The sequence below is a fragment of the Drosophila willistoni genome (genome assembly GCF_018902025.1).
Source record: "Drosophila willistoni isolate 14030-0811.24 chromosome XR unlocalized genomic scaffold, UCI_dwil_1.1 Seg144, whole genome shotgun sequence".
NCBI classification, from domain to species: Eukaryota; Metazoa; Arthropoda; class Insecta; order Diptera; family Drosophilidae; genus Drosophila; species Drosophila willistoni.
The window spans coordinates 6,908,974-6,933,604 of NW_025814057.1; the positions used below are offsets into that span (position 1 = coordinate 6,908,974).

General features: G+C 31.8%; 2 protein-coding genes across 15 annotated transcripts in view; both read right to left on the reverse strand.

The window, feature by feature from the left end:
• Positions 1-2,627: 2,627 nt before the first annotated feature.
• Positions 2,628-4,295, reverse strand: LOC6639199 (divergent protein kinase domain 1C). Its single transcript, XM_002062012.4, has 5 exons — positions 4,123-4,295; positions 3,902-4,054; positions 3,707-3,844; positions 3,435-3,643; positions 2,628-3,355 (listed from the first exon to the last, which is right to left on the reverse strand). Exons 1-5 carry the CDS (start codon positions 4,270-4,272, stop codon positions 2,734-2,736), a joined length of 1,272 nt encoding a protein of 423 aa, XP_002062048.1. The 5' UTR covers positions 4,273-4,295; the 3' UTR covers positions 2,628-2,733.
• Positions 4,296-15,136: 10,841 nt separating this feature from the next.
• The window catches only part of LOC6639197 (protein alan shepard), a 150,596-nt gene continuing 141,101 nt past the window's right edge, over positions 15,137-24,631 (reverse strand). For 4 of the 14 annotated variants that reach the window (XM_023181706.2, XM_047012042.1, XM_023181705.2 and 1 more), the window contains 7 exons: positions 23,418-23,542; positions 18,555-18,696; positions 17,971-18,341; positions 17,738-17,899; positions 16,971-17,149; positions 15,593-15,638; positions 15,137-15,478 (listed from right to left, as the gene is read on the reverse strand). In XM_023181706.2, the coding sequence (XP_023037474.1) occupies positions 16,985-17,149; positions 17,738-17,899; positions 17,971-18,341; positions 18,555-18,696; positions 23,418-23,542 (965 nt within the window). In that variant the 3' untranslated portion in view covers positions 15,137-15,478; positions 15,593-15,638; positions 16,971-16,984. The remainder of the gene's footprint in view (positions 15,479-15,592; positions 15,639-16,970; positions 17,150-17,737; positions 17,900-17,970; positions 18,342-18,554; positions 18,697-23,417; positions 23,543-24,631) is intronic. The other 10 variants (XM_047012041.1, XM_047012040.1, XM_047012044.1 and 7 more) reach the window with 9 other exon arrangements.

Below are 24,631 nucleotides of genomic sequence, written 5' to 3' on the forward strand. Positions count from 1 at the left end.
TTAAACTTTATCTATGATTTAATTTTGTTGAACGACAAAACAAATTGAGTACACGGAAATCAAAAGCAATTTACATTAAACAAAAACAAAAAACAAAAAAAAAAAGAATGAAAGTAAAAGATAAAAACAAAAGAAAGAAAGAAACATGCAGCACACAAAGTAAAACTTATATACCTTACTTTAAAGTCTAGTTATTAATTTAAAATCTATGTGAGATTTGTTTTTTTTTTTTTTTGTTTCTCTGTTTAATTTAGGTTCTAAAATTTTAATTGCTAATTAAGTATAATTCTAATTTATATATATATATATATATTTATATACTTATGTATGTATCTGTATGCTTATGTTTTATACAAAAAAAAAAAGAAACAAAAAGAAATGAAATGAAAAACAAATTATGTTAGCTTTAACAATTTAAGAAATCAAATCAAAACAAAATGAATGAAACATAGAGAAAGATGGAAAAGAAAGCATGAGCACGCAGAAGAGTAAATGTCAATCAGTTTTAAGTATATATATATATAAATATATATACATGGATATATATTCCGTTTTATTAAGTTAAACAATTTTAGTAATAAAAAGCCCAAACCAATCGACATATGAAACACAAAATGTTTCATTATATACATATATATGTATGTATATATTAATATATATATATATATATATATATATGTTTACCAATATATATTATTTATAATGTAAACAATTTATTTATTATACAATAATTTCTCTTGTCCAAGTTGAATGGCATCAAAGTGTACAGTTTCAGTATCAATCAGTCAACCAGGTCAACTCTCTCTTTCACACACACACACACACACACACACACACACACACCGAGAAACTACAAATTTAATGGACCAGGATTTGATGAAAATGTTTAATAACTAACTTAAACATTCAGTAAATGGAGATTAACTAAACGTTACTAAGCGCTGGTTGTTGTTCACATAGAAAATTTGATCAGATTTTCAAACTCTACACTCTATCTATCTCTGTCGCTCTATCTATGTATCTCCAACTTTTTTGCACGCAAATCGGCAGAAAAATGTGTGTTTTTTTTATATATATATATATCACAATTTTAAAAAAGAAAGAAGAAAAAACAAAAACAATAATCATTTAGCATAGCTAAATGTTAGAAGATGAGAAAATATTGAGGAGCAACAAATGATGATGATGAAATAAAATATGAAATGTATTTTTTTACACACACACACACACACAGACACACTGACACGAGTGCATATACACAGACACACACAAAGAAACAAACAAACATACATATATGTAACATTGTGAAACGAACCGCCGGCATAATGAATATTTAAATGAAGAATGAGAATGAGAATGAACAAAAACAAAAAACAAGATTAAAACCTAATAAAAACAATGAAAAGCTAAAGGAACAGGAAAAGCGAAAAACCACAATGCAAATGTGGAAATACAACTTTCAACATTTTTTCTACATTTTTTGCACCACAAAATGAAAAAAAACAAAAAGTCAAATATGGAATAAAGAAACAAAAAATGGCAATTGATATCTCTAAAAATTAATAATGAAAAAAAAACAAAACAAACAAAGAACAAAAACTCGATATAGATATATACATAAATATATGTACAATATTCGAACAATTTTTTTTTTTGTGGTCCCGAAATTATCGTACTTATATATACATACAAAACATACACACCCACACCCACACCCACACACACACACACACATATATGTATACATCTATTATGGAACTAAACTAAACTAATTGTTGTACTTTAAACAAAAGAAAAACAAAAAAGGCAAAAAAAATTAAGCAAAAATCAACCAAAAACCTGTTACCAGCTGAGCAAATGAGCGCGGAGGGCAAAGTAAAAAGATATTCTAGATAATTGTGTGGTAAATTTATCTGTGTGTGGTACTATATATATATATATATATATTTTTTTTTTTTTAGTTTATCTAATTAATATACATAAATCGATATATACATATATATATATATGCATCTATAACAAATATATATATATATATATATATATATACAAATATGCATACAAATAAACGTGTTAATCTGTGTTTTAGCCGAGTAAGTAAAAGAGCTAGAAAAAAAAAGAATGACGATGGCGATGATGATGAAAGAATCAAGCGAATCGTTTACTTGGAGAGCTCCAAGGAGATCCAGAAAACAAAAAAAAAACAACATCTAAGGCATAATATGCATTATGAATATATGTACCCAAATACAAAACAAAACAAAAAAAAAAAACAAAGAAGAAAAACAAAAACTAGAACAAAAACAAAGTAAAACAAAAACCAACAAGAACAAAAAGCATGTAATCTGAATTTAACAATTTTCAAAGTGAATAATAAATGCAAAACAAAAAAAAACAATTGATTGAAATGAGAAGCCCGCCCAAAAGTAGGCAACATAAGAATGATCTCTCAACGACAACTCAACCGCCATGAATGAGGCTTTTCTTTGGTTTTGTTTTTGTATCAAAATGGTAATTATTTATTTGTTTAATTTTACTTCCTTTTGGTTTTTTTTATTCGTATTGTTTATAACTAATTTTTGTAAAAAATTCTATTGTGTTTTGTTTCTTTTTTTATTTTTGTAGGTGTGTGTGTGTATATATTTGAGCAAAACCTTTAATTTTAAAATGGAAAATCTACTCGGAACTGCATGCCAATTAAACTATTTTCATCTGTGAGCACAACATAATTTATTATGGAATCTGTCTCTGTTTTGGAGGAACTTCATCATTGTTAGCCTTATCGTTAGCTCCCACTCCAACGCCGCCGCCACCGCCACCGCCTCCTCCTGCTGCAATAGTTTGCTGATGCAATTGTTTGATTTCATTGTATAGTCTAACGGCTAATTGCATATTTGGCGCCTGACGACGACCTGGCACTTGTTGATCCTTGGCTGGATCAATGCACATCTTGATTAACTTCTGCAGCGGACGTGCCAAACGCACACCGCTCAATAGACCCGGCTGAAAGGTGCCACTGCCCAGAAGAATGTGTTCGCAGAATATTTGAAAATTATTATTCTGCTGAATGTTCGTGCAGGCCTGACGCTCCTCATCGCACAGGCCGCGACACGAATGGAAGTTGCAGTCTTGATGCCGATGGCAGCGTACTCCCCGGGACATTCGTTTATCCAGTTGACTCTCCACATAGACATGCTCGGCCGATTGGTATTTGAGACGATGTTCCGGCGTTAGGCCAAAGCGGTTCACTTGCATTTTGCACATCTTCAGGGGTTCCGGTTTCATTTCGTCCAGTCGGAATAGAAACTCCATGATATTGAGAGCGTGCTTAAGCCGCTGCTGGCGATTGGAAGCTCTGAGTAAAAAAAAACAACAACAACACAAGTAATTGTAATTGTGTTGACCACAAAACAACAGCGACGAAAACTGCTTACAAATATTGCATAATGCTGGGATTCGATTGAACAATTTGCAATCCTTCGGTGGCATAATATGGACCACAGGATCCCAGCACAGATGGAAATATGGACTCTTCATCGAATAGTTTGCCCATCATATAGTTGTTATCCTTGAACAGACGCCAAAAGCTAACCATTTGCTGGGAATTATTATCCGATATCTCTTGATTGACCAAAGCGCGAATCTACATTGAGGAACCAACACGCATTTAATAACCACATAATACTCAACCTTTCTCGATGCTCACCATATTATCATCTAGAGTGACATTATAGGCCAATATAATGTGAAGCTTGACAATCTCATGGAATTCCTCGATTTTGGGGTAAATTGCTTCACCCTTGCTGTTCTTCCAGCTCAGTTCATCATCATTGTGCCTAGCCAACTGGAATGTAGACAAAGAATTAGGAAAGGACAACATCATGAACCCTTTCCCACCCACCTTCACGGCATACACATCGCCATTCTTTTCGGCCGTAAACAAAATGGTCTTCATATCGTTCAAAGGGCATTGGAAATTATCAAAGTTTGTCTGCGAAGCACAAAGTTCCTCGCACAGGGATCCACTATATTCATGCTGTTCAAATTTCTGGCACTGATCGGGCAAGTGTATATAGAGTTATTATGTGTATATTTTAAAATAGACTCCCTTGGAGAACTCACCATCAGATTGAGGCTTCTGTGGGACATGAGCTTGAAACAGAACTTCAAATTGAGAAAGGCATAACTGAAAAGGCCCACCGCCAGGAGGACTGCAATAAGTACCGTTCGCTGCATTCCTAAACGAAATTTTCGTGGTAGGGCCGTCAACATGCTTCACTCTATTTAATATCAGTTGTCATTTTTAATGGCCCTTATTATATTTCTTAATTATAATATTGTTTCCTCTTAAGGTGGTATACACTCTGCAAATGATTTGACATAAGAACTGCTCATGCGCATTAAGACGCCGCAGGAGCTACGACAGAGCGACGCCAATTGTGGCAGGACCGAAGCATAATTCATATTTATCGATAAAAACATTTAACCATGTTGCATATGGTTTCTTTTTCAAATTTTTATTGAAATTTGTTCTGTTGACATATACGTTTTTGTAATCGGTTAAAAACTGCCGGAGTTGTAGATTGTTATAGTTAAATATCGACTTGTTATTTTCTCCAAGTCCCCCCAAATTGAACCAAGCGGCCAAAAAACTGGGCAAATACCATAAAATCCTTGATATCTCAGTTCTCCGCGGGACTATCGAGATGTCCTTTGCGCCAAATATAGTCCTTGATAATTGGAATTTTTTGACACCACTTTCATCAGAATCCTTTAAAGAACTCGCGAGATATTTGCTATTTTATCATAAATAAAATAGTCCTTGTATCTCAGTTTCTTAAAGGATATTCTAGGATTTGGTAATGTCAGTTAAAGCGGGTTATCAAGGACTACAACCTGTCAAAAGGACAACCTGATTGTCCTTGAAATGACCGAGTTATAAGGTCATTTATATTTTTTTCCGACTTTTTGGCCATTTTTCTGACTCACCCCCTTACAAAAATTCGAGTGATATTTGAAAAAGGATATTGAACATCCTGGAATGCAGACCAATAGTCCTGATTCTGAAGGACCGGAAAAGGTATGTCCTGGCGCGATCGATCAATGTCCTGCATAGATATGGCCGAAGCCAAGCGGAAAAAATTATCCTAATTTCGTTTTTTAGCTTTAAAATCCACAAATCCTGGACATTATTCTCCGCTTTAGTAAGGACATTCCAGGATCTGGTAACCTCTGTCGATGCGGACGAAAAGGGAGTTTCATCTGGCCAAAGGACATCCCGATTATCCTTAAAATAGCCGAGTTATAAACAGTTTTCTGTCTTTTAGACTTGTAATTTTTAGTTTAGGTGGAAAATTTTTGTTGCATAATAAAAATTTTAAAAACGCGTTGCATACTTATTGGGTGTAAAGTATTTCAAGTGCCTTTTCCTGTAAGGAGTAGGATTTTCTGTTTTTTAGATTTCGTTGCATACTTTGAGGCGTGTGGGCTTATTTAAAACCATCTAAAAAATAGTGTTGCATACTTTAAGGCGGTTGAGCATGTAGGGTAGAAAAATAAATTTTCATTGCATACTTTTAGGCGGTTGAGCGTGTGGGGTAGAAAAATAAATTTTCATTGCATACTTTAAGGCGTTTAAGCTTGTGGCGGACCGCACAAGGTGAAACGCCTAAAAGTATGCAACAAATTTTAATTTTGGTACCCTACAAGCCCGTCCGCCTAAAAGTATGCAGCAAATTTTAATTTCGGTACCCTAAAAGCCCGGCCGCCTAAAAGTATGCAATAGAAATTTAATTTTTCTACCCCACACGTTCAACCGCCTTAAAGTATGCAATGAAAATTTATTTTTCTACTCCACACGCTCAACCGCCTAAAAGTATGCAACACAAATTTTTCAAGGATCTTAAATAAGCCCAGGACGCCTCAATGTATGCAACAAATTCAGCAAAAGATAAAATCTTTCATATCTCAGGTCTTTGCAGGATTATCTGGATGTTCTTTTTCACAGATTATTGTCCTTGATGAATGGATTCGTTTGAAACCACTTTCGTCCAGATCCTTCTAAGGATTTTCTTTTATTTTTCCCTCTAATTTTACACCCAATAAGTATGCAACGCTTTTTTAAAAATTTGTATTATTAACCCTCAAATTTTCCACTTAAACTAAAAATTACAAGTCTAAAAAACAGAAAACTGTTTATAACTCGGCTATTTTAAGGATAATCGGGATGTCTTTTGGCCAGATGAAACTGATTTTTTATCCGCATCGGCTGAGGTCACCAGGTCCTGGAATGTCCTTACCAAAGCGGAGAATAATGTTCTTTTCCATCAATTTCATGACCTGCATTCCTAGACGACCCCATTTTTTTTTATGGCAAACTGTGGAGATCACCAAGGACATCATAGGAAACCATGTCCTTTCGTCCTGCGGCCGTATATGTGGATTTTAGAGCTAAAAAACGAAATAAGGATAATATATCGAAGCCATATCTATGCAGGACATTGATCGATCGCGCCAGGACATACCTTTTCCGGTCCTTCAGAATCAGGACTATTGATCTGCATTCCAGGATGTTCAATATTCTTTTCAAATATCACTCGAATTTTTGTAAGGGGGTGAGTCAGAAAAATGGCCAAAAAGTCGGAAAAAAATATAAATGACCTTATAACTCGGTCATTTCAAGGACAATCAGGATGTCCTTTTGACAGGTTGTAGTCCTTGATAACCCGCTTCAACTGACATTACCAGATCCTGGAATATCTTTTGAGAAACTGAGATACAAGGACTGTTTTGTTTATGATAAAATAGCAAATATCTCGCGAGTCCTTCGAAGGATCAGGACGAAAAAGGTGTCAAAATATTCCAATTATCAATTACCATATTTGGTGCAAAGGACACCTCGATGGTCCTGCGGAGAACTGAGATATCAAGGATTTTATGGTTTTTGCCCAGTTTTTTGGCCATTTGGTTGAATTGGGGACTTGGAAAAAATTGCAAGTCTAAAAAATAGAAATATGCTCTTATCGCGATCATTTGAAGGGAAGAGAATTGAAATGTTCCTTAGCGTGATAGAAGTTCTTATCCATTACCGTGGATTGACATAGCCATGCCCTGGAATTTTATTCGGAAGGCTAAGGCGAAACATTCCTCTCAGAAGCTATTTAGTGGTACGTATTCGGATATTCGAAATCTAAAGGCAGTTGCTTTTGTTTGTTATTAATATAATTTATTTTTTTCAGCTATCCGTAGGCCCTTCCAGGACCCTATAGTACCAGTTGATGTCGTCGAGCAAGGACTACAATCTGGTCTTCCCAATGGCGCTTGCAACCTTATCAAAGCTGAAATGTAATTATTTTATTATAATTTAACTTAAGAAATAAACGTTAATTTTAATGTAAAATTGTTTATTTGGGTTAAAGTCAATAAATTCACGTCAACTTTCTTATTTTGGTTTTTACTTCTTCATGTAACTGACAGCGGTAACCCACAAGTTATCGATAACGATAACTAATAGGATTTTGTGTTTAACAGCACGCTGTAAAGTATTATTTATCGACATGTTTGCGCACTGTTAAGAATTCAAAGTCTACCATTTTTGATGATTTTGAATTGATTACTCACTTTTCGTTACAATTTGTCGAAGTTCGCTGTAATCCTGCAAGGAGACAAATGATACATAAATTTAGCCAAATAAATAAATGCGTTTATCTATTTTGTTTTCTTACAGAAAATCAATTTGTCTTTTATTGATTCAGAAAGAGTTCAGTTTGTTTTTTTTTTTTTGGGTTTTTTTCTTTTTTGTTTTTTGCTTGTTTTTTTTTTGTTGGTTTTTTTTTTTTTGGATGACAGCATTTGTTGCTCTTTAGTTTTGTTTTTTTTTTTTTTTTTTGTTCAAAGAGACCTTTTTTGGTTGTTGTTATTATTTTTCATTCATTTGTTGTTTTGTTTTATTTATGTTTTTGCTATGTTTTCTCTGGTTTTACTGCTTCCATATTCATTTACGGGGCAGAAGAAGAGAGTATTCTATATTCTTGCCTCCATTTCCACTTCTTCTTGATTTTCTTCTATCTCTCTGATGTTTCAGTTACTTAGAATTAAGATTTAATGTTTTATTTATTTGGTTTCTGTTTGGTTTTTTCTTTTCATTTATTTTTTTTTTTTTTTCAACTAGTCTTACTTTTTTCTTAAGCGAAATAAGCACAAAAGCTGCAAAATGTTTTTTGCTTAAACTATATCTTTTTGTTTTCCTTTCATTTTTCTTTACTTTCATTTTTTGTTTTCATTTGTTTAAACTTTATCTCCTTGGCTCCAAATTTTGGGTTTGTTAGGTGTTTTATTTTTAAGATTTTCGATTTTTAATGTATGATTTTTTGCATTAAAGTTGAGAGGGCACAAAACGTACGCGTATAAATTTGAAAGTTGTAGCAAAGTTTATGCATTTTTTTTCATCTTGTGTTTTATGTGGTTGTTCTTGTCTTTTTTTGTTTTTCATTTGGGTTTGTATTGTTTTGTTTTGTTTTTTTTTTTTTGTGAATTTTTTCTTTTTTTGTTTGTTAGCTTTTTACTAGAGTTTTAGTTGTTAATACAAAAATGCTTAAAAGCTTCACATTGATGCAAAAAATAATACCTTAAAAAATACACAGAGAAGTGGAAAATGTTTTTTTTTTTCTTTTCTTTTTTTTTTGCTTGGAGAGTTACAAAGAGAGATATAGTTTTTTTTTTTTTTGTTTGTTTTGGTTTTTCTTTTCGAATTTGTTATAGGTTCGTGTGTTTATTCATCAGTTATCAGTCATGATATAAAGACAGTGGCTTCTACATATAGGGAAAGATTTCTGCATAGAGTATTAACTTGAATCAATTTCTTTCGCCTGTTTCTCGAGGTGAAAGATTCTCCTCGGATTATCGCAGATCGAAAATGGGTAATCAAATTGGTTTCAAAAGTTACATTCTGGTATTGTCAATGAGACATTACCAATTTAATACCATTTATGTTTTCGTTTTGTTCTCTTCGCTCTTCGATCTCAAACACATTTGGCCTAAAGACAGATGAAATCAATTTCAATTTCCCAAAGCTTGGAATTTTCAAAGAAGGAAAGGCCTTAAGCCGAGGGATTGCCCCCCGATTGGACCCTTTTTAGAAAGAATATTGAGTTTGACATGGTCTTATCCCAAAACTAATCTCAGCCACTGTCTTTGCACGATGATCATTACCGTTTCATTTCGTTTCGTTTCATAAGACAAAAAATGAATTAAGTTCTTTAAAAGACTTTGATTTTAAAACTTAAAAATAGCAACAAGCAAAATTTACATTATTCTTCATTTAAGATTTTTCGGTTTTTGTTTTTCCTTTTTTTTTTTCTCTAAGTTAAATTAGCTGCTTGTCATTTTGTTTTTATTTCACTTAAATTTAGTTTTTTTTTCTGTATTTTTGTTTTTATTGTTTGTTTTTTTTGGTTTTTTTTTTTGTTTTGTCGTCGTTAAATTTAATGAGCTTTGTTTTTCCATTTACCATTTTTAAATTATTATTTTATTTTCTCTTCTTTTTTTTGTTGATTTTCTTAGCGTCGTCTGCTTCTTCGCTCCTTGTTTTTGTTTTTGTCTCTTTTCTTCTTTTTCTCTTTTGACTTTTTTTTATGTTTCATATTTTAGGTTCTTTCTCTTGGGTTTACTTTCTTTCATTTTGTTTTTTTTTGTCATCAAAAAAGTTGTCAAAAAAATATATATATTCATCATTTGGTTTTTGTGTGTTTTCTTTTTTGTTTTTTACCTTGTCTTAATTAAAAAAATGTTTCTCCTCTGCCTTCCTTTAGCCCATCTTCTTCTTATTCTTCTTCTTCATCAGCTGCTGCTGTTGCTTGCTTAATCCTTTCTTTATCCTTTATTATTATTCAATTATTTTGCGACGACTCATTTTCAATTTCTTTTTGAAACACAAAATAACCAACAAAAAATCAAGAAAAAATTCCAACAGAAATTCTTTAACAAGGGGGCGTGGCTTTTTTGAATGAGGAGTGAAGGGTGTGGTGTTTGGGGTCATTTAAGCACACAATTTCAACTACAAATAGGGACACACAAGGGTTAACAAATAAAATATAAAAAATGAAAAACAATATTAATTATAAAAACAATAAAAACGAAAAATGTAAAAAAAAAATTTGCATTTTCTTTTACATTTTTTCTTTTGTAATTATTTTTAGTTTCTTTTTTTTTTTGGTGATATTTTTTTGTTTCTTTTGTTTTTTTTTTTTTTGGTAAATTTTTATTCAAAATTTTCTTAGATTTTTCAAATTTATTTTACGCTCTAAGGACATAAAAATTACTTCATTTGAAATTTTCTTTTCCATTTTCTTTGCCAAAAAAAAATCAATTATATACATACATATATATACTATATGTATATATATATTTCAAACTTATGCAGAAATCTTAGCAAAGATTTGCTTTTATTTTATAATTCATTTTTTTTTTTTGTGGTTTTGTTTTATTTAGTTTGCTTTGTTTTGTAAATAAATTAACTACTTAAAATTAGTTAAAAAACTAAAGGTAAAACGTTTGCTTTTTCTTTTCTTTTTTTCATCTTCTCCTGCTTCATCTTCATGCTTTAGCTTCATCTAATTTTAACTTTTAAATTATTAAAAAAAAAAACAAATTACAAAGAAAAAAAAAGTACAAAACAAAAATAAATTGCATAATCAGAACGAACAAAAAAAAAAATATAAGAAAAACATAATATTTAATACATTATATAAACCTAAGAAGCTCCAGTGGAAGGAAACAAAAAATAAACTCTGCAAAACCGTTTACCAACACTGATTTTTCCTGCTCTCGCGACTCGACACTCTCATTGGCTTCTATTTTTATCCTTTATCCTTTCCATCATCATCACTCTAACTACACAAAAATCGTCTAAACTTGCTAATCCACTAACTTTTTCTCGTGTATTTCCAAAAAAAAAAAAAAAAAAAAAAAAAAAAAACAAGAAGAGAAACACTAATTTTTAACGCGTTTTGTTTTTGTTTTTGTTTTGTTTTGTTTTCCTAGGCATTAGCTTAATTGTTTACTTGTTTTGTTTTCTTGTTTTTTTGTTGTATTTCTACCAAACTAAAACTACTTCATTACTTCTGCTCCATATCTTAATCTTGATTTTCTTCTTCTTCTGGTTTTTCAACAATGTTTTTATGTTTCTGCTAGATACTTGACATCCATCTTCCATCTCTTTTCTTCTTCTCAGACACAATTCATTTTGAAGACTATCGAGAGACCAAAAGTCCTTTTTTTCTCGCCACTTGTGATTCCTTTTTGCTAATCATCCTTTTTTTTTGCTGGCTTTTTGCTCTCTTTTGTCTCTTGCCACTTCATTTCCTTTCTGCATTTAGCACTTTCTTGCTTTCTGTTTTTTTGTTTCTTACTTAGATTTACTAAACTTACTTGACTAAAGCTTTGATCTTATTAACTAGTTTCTCTCCTTCTTATCGTCATTCTTCTCCTCCTACGACTTTACTAAGTTCCTTCTTCATCTTTTTCCATTACTATTCAATTTTGCTTTACGCAAAACTTTCTCTCTCTGTCTCTCGCTCGATCTTTACTAAACTTCTTTCTCCTTTCTTCTCCTTTATAAATTACTTAGATAAGAGAATATTATTCTTCATCTTCAACAAAAGAAAAACATTTCATAAATTTCGAAAAACGTACAAAAGGAAGAAGAAAAAATTGCACATTGTGTGAGATTTGTTTCAAAAATCAAAAATTAGGCAAAGGAAAATATGTTGTTAATGTTTTCATGTTATTTGTTTTGTTCTTGTTGTTGTTTGTTGTATTTGTGATTTCTCATGTTTCTACTTTTCTCTTGGAATGTGGGCAAACAGTTTTCATTCTCTATTCATTCTCCCCGGGAAAATCGATTAAGAAAGGGACAGAAATAGCTTAGGTTGGAGTTTCCCTCTCTAAGGGTTTTCCTGTCTTTCCTTTTCCCCCTTTGAACTGTTTTCCTTAGCTGTCAGTCTGAAGCAATCAAATTTGTTTCTTTTGGTTTTTTTGATAGGAAAATGAACTAAACTAAAGAAAAACTTTTATCATCTCATTTTTATGTTGTTTTTTTGTGTTTTTGTTTATAAATTTATCAATTTAGTTTTGGTTTTTTTGTTTTGTTTTCGTTTTTTTTTTTTTTAGAGGCTTAGGAAGACTTTTGGCTTTGCTTTTGTGTGTGTGTGTGTGTTTGTGTTTGTGTGTATGTATTTGAGAGTGTGTGTGTGTTAATTTCATTTTATTTAAGTAATATATTTATATATATATCTGTGTTCAAATTCAAAATCAAGGAATGTTCTTCTACTACTTCTTCGTTCATCTTCGTCGTTCGATTAGAGATTCACACGTTCTTTCTTTCTTTCTATCATTCTTCTTTCTTTTCTTTTCTTTTTTTTTTTTTGATGATGATAAAACAAATTTAAAATCACAAATACAATAAGTGTGAGTGTGTGTGTGTGTGTGTGTGTGTAAAGTACAATTAACAAAATAAGCAATAAATATTTGTTTTTTTAGTAAAGAAATCGCCTTTTTCCTTTTCTTTCATTCTCTAGCTCTTTTTTGTTTCTTTCTTCTGCTTTCTTTCTTTCACTTTATGCTAATTTCTATTTCTTTTTTACCTTCACTTTCTTTTTCTATCCTCCACACACCTTTGCCTTATTCTTTGTCTAAATCTAATTCTTTTGCCTCTTCCTCTTTCCTATCATTCTCTTCTCTTCTGCCATCCTTGAGACTTACAGGACTAAAAAGAAAATGTGTTGTTTTTTTATGTTTTTTTTTTTTTGGTTGCTTTTGCTGGGCAACTTCTCTTGTCCTTCTGCTTTCCTTTCTTCCTCATCATCATCTCTTATGGTCTAGGAAAAAAAAACATTACTAATCTTAGATTTTTTTGTTTTTTTTTTGTTTATCTTCTTTGTTTTTGTTTTCTGTTTTTCATTAAATTTAACATTAAATTTTCTTTGCAACAACAACAACTCTAAATTTTTCTTTGTGTTGCTGCTTTACTTTTTCTTACTTCTTTGTTGTTGGATTTTGTTTTGTTTTGTTTCTGCTACTTTCTCCTCTATTTTCCTTGCATTTTTTGCTTTCGCTTTCTGTTTTTTTAAAAAAAATTCTTATTATTTTGCTTTGCTGTTTGTTTTACCTTTATCATGTCTACTTTACTACTCTCTTATGTTGTTGTTGTTGTTTTTATTTTCTGGCTACAAGTTTTTCTTTCATTTTGTTTTTTGTTTTTTTGACTACTTTTTTGCTTTTTCTATTTGTTATGGGGGGGGAGGAGGAGGAGGAGGGTGCAAGGGGCGGGGCCTTTTGTTTTATGTTTTTTACTCCACTCTCATCTTCTTTCTTTTATAAAGTGTTTTCGTTTGCCTCTTCCGTTTTACACGGACTTTCTGCTTTGTGTTTTGTTTTCTCTTTCGTTTCTTAGGTCTAGCAAAAAAAAAAAAAATAGACGTACAGTTAAACGTAAAAAACTGTAGACAGCTACAAAAAATTCATTAAATCGACTGATGAGCACAAAAAATATGCTAAAAACTAGTACAAGATTTTCCTTTACTTCTTGTCTACTACCATTTTCTCATCTTCTTTTCTCATCCTCTTCTACTGCGCTTCTTCTTCTTCGCTTTTCTGCTACTTTTCTATCTTTTGTTTTTATTCTTCTGCTGCATTTGCATCTTATCGTCTCTCTTTATTTTATGTCTGTTTTTATTTCCTACTACTAAATCTTCTGTTTTTCTTAATTTCTTTTATTTTATGTTTTGTTTTTTGTTTTTACTAAGATCTTATATATAAATTATTTTTTTTTTTTTATTTTTTTGAAGTTTCTTTCATTCTTCCCTACACATTTGAATTCTTTCTTTCTGTTTCTTCTTCTGTTGTTCATTTTAGAGTTCTTTGAAGTTGACAAAATGAATATTAGTTAAAAGTTTTTTTTTTTTTTTTTTGTTTTTCTTATTTTGTTTTTTGTTTTAGAACAGAGAAACAATTTTAATGTTATTTTGTTGTTGTTGTTTGTTTTTGTTTTTTTTAGTTGCTTTTTACAAAACAATTTATTTTCTTTCCGCCTTTTTGCTTTATATCTTTCTTCTCCTTTTTTCCGCATGCTTTCCATTTTGTTTTTCTAACTACATTTCCGTTTTTCTTTTTTATCTTACGTTTTTTTCTCTTTGTTTTTGTTTTATTTGTTTGTTTTGTTTTCTGCTAAGCTTTTTGTGCTTACATTTCCTCTTTTCACTTTCCATTCTCAAACTGAAAATGAAAATCTTTGTTTTTTCCTCTAAGGTAAAAAAGTTTGCTTGATCATTTTCCTTTCCCATGTTTGCCTTTGTTTCTTTTCCTTTCCTTCTTTTGTTTTTTTTTCACTTATTTTAAGGATTTACTTTTCAAAAATGTTGTTGTTCTTCTTCTTCTTGTTTGTTGTTGGCTTTTCCTTTTTACGTTTCCCTTTGCTAAGCTTTTTTCTTCTGTGACACAAAGTTTTTCTTATATATATTTTGCCTATCAAGAATTTTTTTCTTTCCCTTTTGCTTGTGTTTCATCTTCATCTACTTATAGTTCTCCTACTCTTCACTCTCCTTCCGCTTTGCTTAACTTCCTTTCACTTTCACTTTACTTTCTCCTAGCAGTTGCAGCAGAGTTTTGTGTAAATATTTTCTACTGCTTTTTCAACTTTTTCCTGCTCTAATCTGGTTGGTTTCTTCCTTTCTCTGATCTTTCGCTATGGTTTTTCTTTCTATTTATTTTCTTTAATCTTTCTGTGGTTTCTTTTTCTTTCTTGTTTATGTTGTTGTTTTCCTCTTTTTCGTTTTTGTTTTGTTTTAATCTTTATTTAGGTGTATAAACTATTTTCTATTATTTTAAGTTTAGTCTTTGCTTTTCTTCACTTTTTTACGCTCATGTTCTTAACTCTTTTTTTATCCACCTCGCGTGTCTTCTCCTCTCTACACATGCGTCGTCCCCTCTCTCTCTCTCTCTTTCTCTCTCTATCTCTAACTTTCTCTCACTATCTATCTCTCGATCCTAGCTCTTACATTTTAGTTATGTATTCTTCTTTCTCATTTCTTTTGCTTAATTTTATACATATTTACTCCTTCATCTTTACTTTCACATTTCATTTCGTTTCTCTCATTTTGTTTTATTTTATCTTCTTAAACTTGTATTAGTGAACAGCATTGTCTTGTTGTTGTTATTGCTGCTGCTCCTTCTGCGCTCCTCGCTTGATTGGCTGCTTAATTTAATCATCATCATCATCTCCTCTCTTTCTTTCATTCATTCATCGCATTATCCGCTCTCTTGCTGTTCTCCGTTCTCCAATTTATCCATAGTTCATTCGCGCTCGATCGCTCGCTTTGCTCATTCCTTTTTCTCCATTCTCTCCCAATCGCTTTCATCTCTCGCTCTTCGTCATCTCAGCGTGTCTTATATAGTACTCAAATCGGGTACTAATACATTATATCTGCAAGAATCGAAAGTCAGTATAAAAATGTTCTCAAACTGAAGTTTAGAGTTTTCTCCCAAAGGGCATTCAATTCAAAATATGATTTCATGATTTGTGTGTTTAGATATTTACCTAGTATGGTATTACCAGTGGTGTTTTTGACTGCTTAGTAACTATACTAAGTATGAGAAATGTTGTTGTTGTTGTTGTTGTTGGTGTTGTTTTTGTTGTTGTAGATGGTTGGTTGGTTGGTTGGTTGGTTGTTGGTTTTGGCACAAGCATTCAACAAGAAAGAGAAAGTTGAAAGTAAACGATAAGTTTGATTTATTATGTTAAGATTTTTCTTTTTATGTTTTACGTTGGAAAATTAAAAGACAAAACAAAAAAAAAGTGTAGAAAAGAAAATTGTCTTTAATAATGAACAGATTTTTTTTTCGTTTTTTGTTTTTTTATAGCAAACAGGCAAGCAAGCAACAACAAAGCAGCACACAAAAACCACAAAAACCAAGATGAATAACAAAATCATGGGAAAGGTTTTTAACTACTATAAAAGGGGATGGAAGCAGGAAGCGGTTGATCAGGACTACTTTATGAACATAGATCCCCCCACTAGAACACTTTAGTTTATGGTCAAATATTAGTTTTATCCTTTCTATGTTTTGTATTTTCTTACTTCTGATTATAATTTGAGTCGAAATTTATCTAAAGATGATACATAGATCATAGATCAAAGATAACTCATTAGAATAGTAATTGCAATATATTTTAATCTGGTTCGATATGATTTGACTAAAAATTGAATCTTAAAAAGTTATTGAATACATTTTTGATATTTCATTGGTTAAATATATGTACATATATAAATTAGTTATAGAAATTTCCCCAGTTAATTGTATCAAGTGCTCTAAACCATTCTCTGATCTTTTTTATTATTGTAATTAGAAGTCATAAAAGTGTTGAGTAGAGTGAGTGGGTGAGTAAGTGAGTCAGTAAGTAATGATGATGAGTAGGCAAAGAGATCATTGAGAAAAACAAAGAAAATTGGCAAATGAATCAAATGTGAGGCGAGTGACAAACAGAGAGAGAAAGAGTGAAAATAGTGTGATGAATAGTTTTAGTGATGAAAACAGAGTTTTCCTTTTTTAAAAACTTATTAGCAGCAAAACACAGCGCACATGCAGAATAAAGCAGTGTTGGAAAATGTCTCTTTGTTAAGTTGAATTGTGTAAGTGTGCAAAAATAACAAAAAAAAAAACAAAAAAAAGAAAGGCAAATAGGAAACGGAAATGGAAAAAGCAACATTCATTCTCCTCTCATACTAAAGAGAGAGAGATGAGATAGAGATTGAGAGAGTGGAGAGAAAGCAAAGGCAAAGAGGTAGAGAAATAGAGTGAAATAGATGATGAAACAGACAGAGACAGACAGAGAAACAGAGTGTGAGAAAGAGAGAGAGAGAGAGAGAGAGAGAGAGAGAGAGTGACAAAGAGATCATCGAGAGCATTTCACTCACCTCGCGAAGAAGACCTATTTGGGAGCGGCTTGATGTGGATACTGTGTGTATGCCTCGTCGGGTGATGCAGCTGTGCTAGCCTGTTCGGAATCTGTCATTGGCATTGTTGGTATAATAGTTGGTGGTGGTGCATAATATGGATAAGTTGGACTAATATACTGTAACGATGGAGAAAAGTTCTATAAAAGAAAACGAAATGAAACGAAAAACCCAAGAAACAAAAGAAAACAAAAAACAAGAAAGGAACAAAAAAAAAAATACGAAAACAAAAAACGAGAAAACAAAAAAAAAATATTGTCAACAAAACAAAAGTTTACCAAAAATAAAGAGGTTCAAATTGTATATATATATATATCACAAAGAGAGAAAGAGAGAGAGAAAGAAAGAAAGAGAGAGAGAGAATGGAGAGGAAAAAGGATAAGAAGAGATTTACAATTTATATACGGAGATTTTTGCTTTTTTTTTTGTTGTTGTTTGACGTCAATCGATCTCATACCCCCCTCCGTCACCCTTTGGAGTTGGTTGGTTGGGTGGAGGGGGGCAGGGCAAGAGATCGGTATCAGCAATTTCAGTTCTCTTATCTTTCTTAGAATTTACTCGTTTTGTTTTTTTCGTTTTTTCTTTCAGTTTGCGGGGTTACTAAAGTTCTGTCTCTATACTACATATACATTTTTTTTATATACATAATATATAATAGAATATATATAGGTATATATGTACATATATTGTAGAAGTATTAGCTAAAAAGTTATCATCGATTTGCTTACAGAGTTGCCGATTTGCAGAGTGGCCAACTGGGGCATCATTGTTCCATATGGCACACCTGTATCGCCACTGACCATCATTGAAATGCCACGTGGTTGCACCTGATTAACAGCCTCCGGTTTGTATGAGGTGACGCCCAATTGTGGAGCTGCCATTTGCATGTACTAAATGAAGAAGAATGAGGAGAAAAACAAGTTTAGCATTGAACATTTTGATCGATCAATTAACAACTCACCTGATCATCTACCTGAGTGATCGGTTGGGTCATCATATAGCCGGGAATCCATTGAGAACCAGCCACTGGATAACCACCCACCGGGGGTGCACTGAATCTAGAATATGGCACTCCAATTGGTGTGCCCACATTCACACTGACACCATTCTGCTGCAATGTGGGATCATAGGCAACGGGTATACCCTCGGCGGATACATCACGCCACGCACGCGTATTCGGATCGGGAGTCTTGAAGAGATTCTTCTTTTTTGGTCCACCATCGGCGAATTTCACCAATAATGGATCTTTGGCACCCGGTATTGTGTTACCATTGAACATCTGAATGATTTGTTCGCATTTCTCGCGGCTCTCCATGCGGGCAAAGCCAACGCCTAAACAAAACCACAAAAATATCAATTAGATTCACAATGGATTCGATCCGAGGATTAACTTTTATCAATTTAAATGGTTTAGTTATGGGTTGAAAAGACTTTTCGATACGTTCAGTTTGAAATTATGCAAATGACACGTATACAAAAGGCGACGACCTTCTACTTCGATCATATATTTTAACTATCTTGCATCCTTCTCTCACTTTTACTTACCCTTTGAATTCATTTGCTGATCACGCAATATTCTGGTCGAAACAACTTGTCCATATTTCGATAGCATTGCCTCCAGATCAGTTTCCTTGAAATGTGGCGGCAAATTTGCAATATACAAATTTGTGGGATCCTGTTCCTGTTGCTGTGTAGTTTGGGGGTAGCAGGAGTTGATTGGTAGGTAGGTAGGTGGGTGGATTGGGTAGGATTGGGTTGGTAGTTTCGTTGTGTTTTGTGGGAGTTGTTGTTGTTGTTGGTTGGGTGTGGGAAGGTGGAGAGTACGACAGATTTGTTTTTGTTGGTCAGATTTGTTTGTTTGTATTTGTTGTATTTTGATTGGTTTTCACATTCGTTTTTTGGTTAAACAAAATGTTTGGTTGGTTACACAAACAAAAGCATTTTTGGCGATAAGCACAAATTGGTTGGTTGTTTGGTTGGTGTGTGTTTGGTGTGTGTGATGCATGGATGGGTGGTTTAGTGGGTGGTTGTTGTGGAGTGCGTTTTGGGTGAGGCGAGCAACATATAGACGACGACAACGACGACACAACGACGAGAGCAGCGATAAGTAGTAGTTGAGTTGAGTTGAGTTTGGTTTATTTTTTTTCGTTTTTGTTTTCGTAAAAGGAGGAGAATATAAAAAATGTAGAAAAATTTTGTCATTAGTAAAAAAATTTCAGTTAATAAAACATTCCGCAAAATTGGTTTTTGTGTTCTCCTTTTCTTTTATAAAAAAATTTGTTCTTGTATTTCTTGATGGTTCGTGTATTGGTGTTTGTGGTGTGTTAGTGTGCGTGTGTATGAGTTTAGATGTGTGTGTGTATGTGTATATAAGTGTGCCTGGCTCTATGATCAATGTTCAAGTGTAAGAGTGTATTGTGTGTGTGTGTGTGTGTGTGTGTGAAATAGCCTTAAGACTTAATTTTCATTTTTTTCAATAATATTTTCAAGACCTAAATATATATATATGTATATGACTATATATATATATAGGTGGTTAAAGTTAAATACTTAACCCTACTTAATGGGATTGTTTGAAACTCAAATTTGCCAGCGAAAACTTGTTTTTAAAATTAAAAAACACTTTCCAAAAGCAAGTCTAATGGAAAATTATTTTTAGAGTTGAGAGTTTATTTCAATCTCAGATTTCGAGGGTGTTTGAATCAATTCCCTTTTCATCGGGTTTCAGTTTAGAGTGTTAAAAATTTGTTTTCAATATAAATCGAGAATGGCAAATTGGTTTAAACAATTCCCTTCTAAAACGCATGATCCCCGCCCCATATTAAGCCTCCTGACTTCGTTTTGTTTATTTGTGTAATTGATTTGTGATAATGTTTCTCAATTTTATCTAGCACTTAATTTAATACCCAAACAAAACTTAGAGACTAAAGACAGTTTATTATTTTGTTGTTGTTGTTTTTATACTTAGATTATAGTTTGCTTTGGTTAGGTTTTTTGGCCGGCACAGGTAGCATTGTAGCATTTTTTTGCGTACTCAAAAGGAATTACAAACTGTTTTGTTTGGTGGAGATTGATTGATTGATTGATTGATTATACGCTGGCTATAACTTCAAAATACAGTTTATACAGAGTTTTTGTTGACGAAATATATATATATATATGTATATATTCTATTCTATTTTGCCTACACTAGAGAGATTATTATTATTATTGTAATTATTAATTTGTTAACTAACTTTTATGATTTGGGATTTTGTACAAGCTAAAACAAAACAAAAACAAAATTGTACACAAACCAACAACAGAAATGATAACAAAATCTTTTTTGTCTTTTAATGACTCATTTAATGCTATCGGATTATAACGATGAATAACTAGATAACAGGAGAGATAATGAGAGGAGAGCGAGGGGGGAGATGGGCGAGTGGGAGCTCGAATGGATGGATGGATGGATGGTGGGGTAAAGGGACTAAAAAGTTACTAAGCCGCTCAAAATGTTTGTTGTTTGATTTGGATTTTATTTTTTTTTTTATTTTTTTTGGTGTAGAATTTTGCTGGCTTCATTTTATTATTATTTTTTTTGTTGGTCAACTATTAATCCATGGTACAAGGATTTATGATTTAAGCCTCTTGTCGATAGCTCTAGCTAATTAAAAATTGCTCCTTTTTTTTAAATACAAAAATATATACTCTAAAAATGTATAAACTTAATAAAGAGAAGGGGAGAAAGAGAGAGAGCGATAGAGCAATATATTTATATTTATATATAGAGAGGATCACGCATATAATCAAATAATCAGTTTAACTAAATTTACGCCCAATAACCCTTGGTTTTATATATTTTTTTAAACTAAACTACAAACTAATTGTAAGTTACTTATAAAGTTATATGAATACGATTTACAATTTAGGTTTAGATTTGAATTATATATATTTAATTTCAATTTATGTGTCTACTAATAGAAAAGAAAATCTCATAACTCTTAAAGCAATGAGGATATAATCAAATGATGGCAACTCTATGTTCAAGATGCCTAAAAGTAGGCAAGAAAAATTTGTATTCCTTCAAGTTGTGAATTTTTGAGACATTTCGCTTCGGACTTTGCAAAATCGTGTCAATGGATTAGAAATCTAAAACTTCGTACAACAGTTTTGTTATAATAAAATTAAATCGTTAGAGTTTGAATAAAAAATAGGAAATTTTTTATATTTTTGCAGAGGATTCACATAGAAAGAGACAGCCTAACAGGCAAATTCAATTTCATTCTTCAAAAAAAGAAGTAATTGATTAAGGATATTTCAAACTCGGCCATGTCTTGTTAAATTGAACACTAATTTACACTAAATGAAAAATCAAAAATGATGTTTTCAAAATCAGAATCTAGTTTATACATATTTATATGTAGGAGGTGTGTATATATATTTAGTTTAAGTATATAGGTTCGCTTAAAATTAAGTTCTTAGTTACTTTAAAGATACAACTGAAATGTTCTATTGAAATAAATAAAATCTCTTTCATTTCATGATGATGATAAATTTGAAACTAGAATGGATCTTTTGTACCTACTATATATGGATATTGATATCGATTCGTTACGAATGGTTTTCTATAACTATATAACTATATTAATTGTGTCCTGACGACGACTAATTGGACTATGGCTATGGCTATGGCTTTTGGTTTCAATGGTTTTTTTTCGCAATTATATTACCAACACAAAATCCGCTAGATAGTCTTTTACATAATTCAGATATATATATTGTATATATATATGTATATTGGGAGATTAAAGAGAGAAGGATTAACACACTTTTGTTTCAATAAATACATATGCATGTATATATAAAAGATATATAAATGTTAACTAATCGGAAATGTCATTAACAAAAATTTCGAATGTATTTCACTATTTTATTATATTTAATTCAAATTGTTTTTTGTTTTACTAAATTAATATATATATGTATATATGTATATCGAGCTACGGTTTTTGTTTAAGTTTAATCTACGCCAAGTGAAAATATTATAGATGATGATGAAGAGGATGATGTATTTCAATATATATGCATATATATATATATCTATATATGTATGCGTATATAACGATTTATGTGTGTGAGGTTCTTTTTGGTATTTACGAGTAGTACAAACGGTTATACAAGAAAGACTACAGTCTAAAAGAGGGGGGTAGGTAGAGTAGCGGAGAGGTTTGGCTGGGGAGCTGTGTGGAAGGTTTGGGTTGGATTTAACTTTGGTTTTTGGGCTCCAAATTTAAAACAAGGCAAAAAAAAAAAACAAACGCACTTACACGCAGAGGAGGAACGGCAATAAAAATGGTTGAAATCTTTATTTATCCACGCGTAGGTGTTAAGGAGTAGAGGTTGAAAGAGAATTGCGTGGGTGGAGGAGGGGGCGGATAAAGTTCAGTCAGCCGAGCAAATCAAATAAATTTTCGTTTTCTGCTGCTGTTTTCGTTCCTTCTTCTTGGCGTTTTGACAGAGTGAAACATTTGCCAAATGTTTAAAGGATACAAACAGGGAAATTGAGAGCGAATGAGATTGCTTATGGTTTTTTTTCTTTCTTATACTTTTCAAGTGTATGAGATACATATAACGAATATTTCTTGAAAACGTCTACAAAGAAATAAAAGAATATGGCTAAAAGTGTTGGAACTTAAGCTTGAAAATCTTTAGAGTATTTTAGCTTAGCAATGGCAATGCCGAAGTTTGAATACTCTTAAGGTTAAATGAGAATTTTCAGTCGAAATTTTCTACTTCTTAAAAAGGAAAGTTCTCAAAGTTTGGAAAGTTTTTCAACTTTAAAATATTTAATCCAATTTACTCAATCGAGTTTACAAGTTAAACCTGATACGTACAATCAATGAAAAGAGGCGTAGATTTTGGAAATCATCTCAAAAATTATTGGAATTTTGTCATAAATTGGTTGTTGGGACGAAAAGGAGGTAACAAATCAAAAAGGATACAAAAGGAAGTACCTAATCAAGCGTAAATGTACTACTTATATGTTTTTAAAAAGAAACCTTGAAATTAAAATATATTTTATATAGATAATCGATTGCTTAAAGCTGTTAAACTAAAATATATGTGTAACTTAATTTGAAAAAAGAAACATAAATAAAAGAAACTTAAGAGGCAGATCTAAAGAGTAAACGATATGAATAAATGATAAAAGGAGACACCACTAAAGAAAAGGAACTTGGGATTACTTAGTTTTTGGTTGAGAGAGAGAGAGAGAGAGATGGAGATAGAGATACATAGGTAGTTTGGTTTTTTGGTTAAGGGATTTTGGATGGCTGGGGGCTGGGAGTGGGTTGGGGTTGGGGGGGAGAGATTCTTTTGCGGTTGTGTGTGAGGGGGTGAGTATTACTTGCATGCAAACAAACGTACAATGGCCGGCCTATGAAGCACCCAGATACCCACTTTGGCCATCTGAGCTTGAACGCCCTTCGCCTGCAGTCCCTTGACGGCGTTCTCCGCGTATGCTGGCTGCTCGAAGTCGACGAAGCCATAACCTGTAACAAAATATATTTTGTTTTTGTTTTTTGGTTTTGTTTTTTTGGTTTTTTGTTTTATTTGTTTTGTGTGAAGGGAGGATTTTTTTTTTTTTTTTAATTTCATTTATAAATATATATATATATATATATAAAAAGTAAGAGAGAGAGAGAGAGATATATAGAGATTGTAAACAAATTTTGTTTTTTTTATCACACACATTGAAAAATTGAAAAGAAAACCAAAATAACGTAAGAGAAACGAAAATTTCAATCAAATTTTTGTTTGTTTCATTCCAAAAAAAGGAGCCAGAGAGAGAGAGAAAAAAAAAAGGAAAACCAAAAACAAAATATATAATTTTTTTTTTTTGCCAATGCAGAGAAAAAGAAAAAAACAAGAGAGAGAGAGAAAAAAGGAATGAGAAGTGAAAATTTAATTAATAAAAATACAAACATACGAAAACATCTATCAAGACACACACGCAGACACATACAACAGACACACACACACAATTTTCTTTTTACATCTCTGATTTAGAGTTATCATAAGTATATATGTATATATATTTATAGATTTCATTAATATCACAAAGAGATAGAGAAATATTTATATATATAGAGAGATAGAGGGAGAGAGAGTTAGAGATATCAAGTGCAATATTCGAGAGTACAAAAGGAGAAAGAAAGAGACAGTCTCTCTGCCTCTTTCTCCTTTAGCCTCATACACACACTAGTGTGAATGCATTAAAAATGGGATGAGTTGCGATTGTGAAATGAAAATTGGAAATAAACAAAACAAATAAAAAAAAAAAATAAAGGAAAATCGAAACTGAATAAAGAAAAACTATAAACATATTTAGATATATATCCATATATATGATATACATATACATACATATATACTTTCAGAATAATACACACACAATTATACAGAACTAACGAGCAATAAGATTTATAGCACACAAAAACTAAACATTAAAAAAGTTTCAATCAAAATTCATAGGAAAATCAGTAAAAAAAAAAAAAAACAGACAACAGGAAAAGAAGGAAAAGAATGTACTTGAATCATGCCAAAGTTTCCATTCTCTCTCTTTGCTTTGTTCAAAGAAT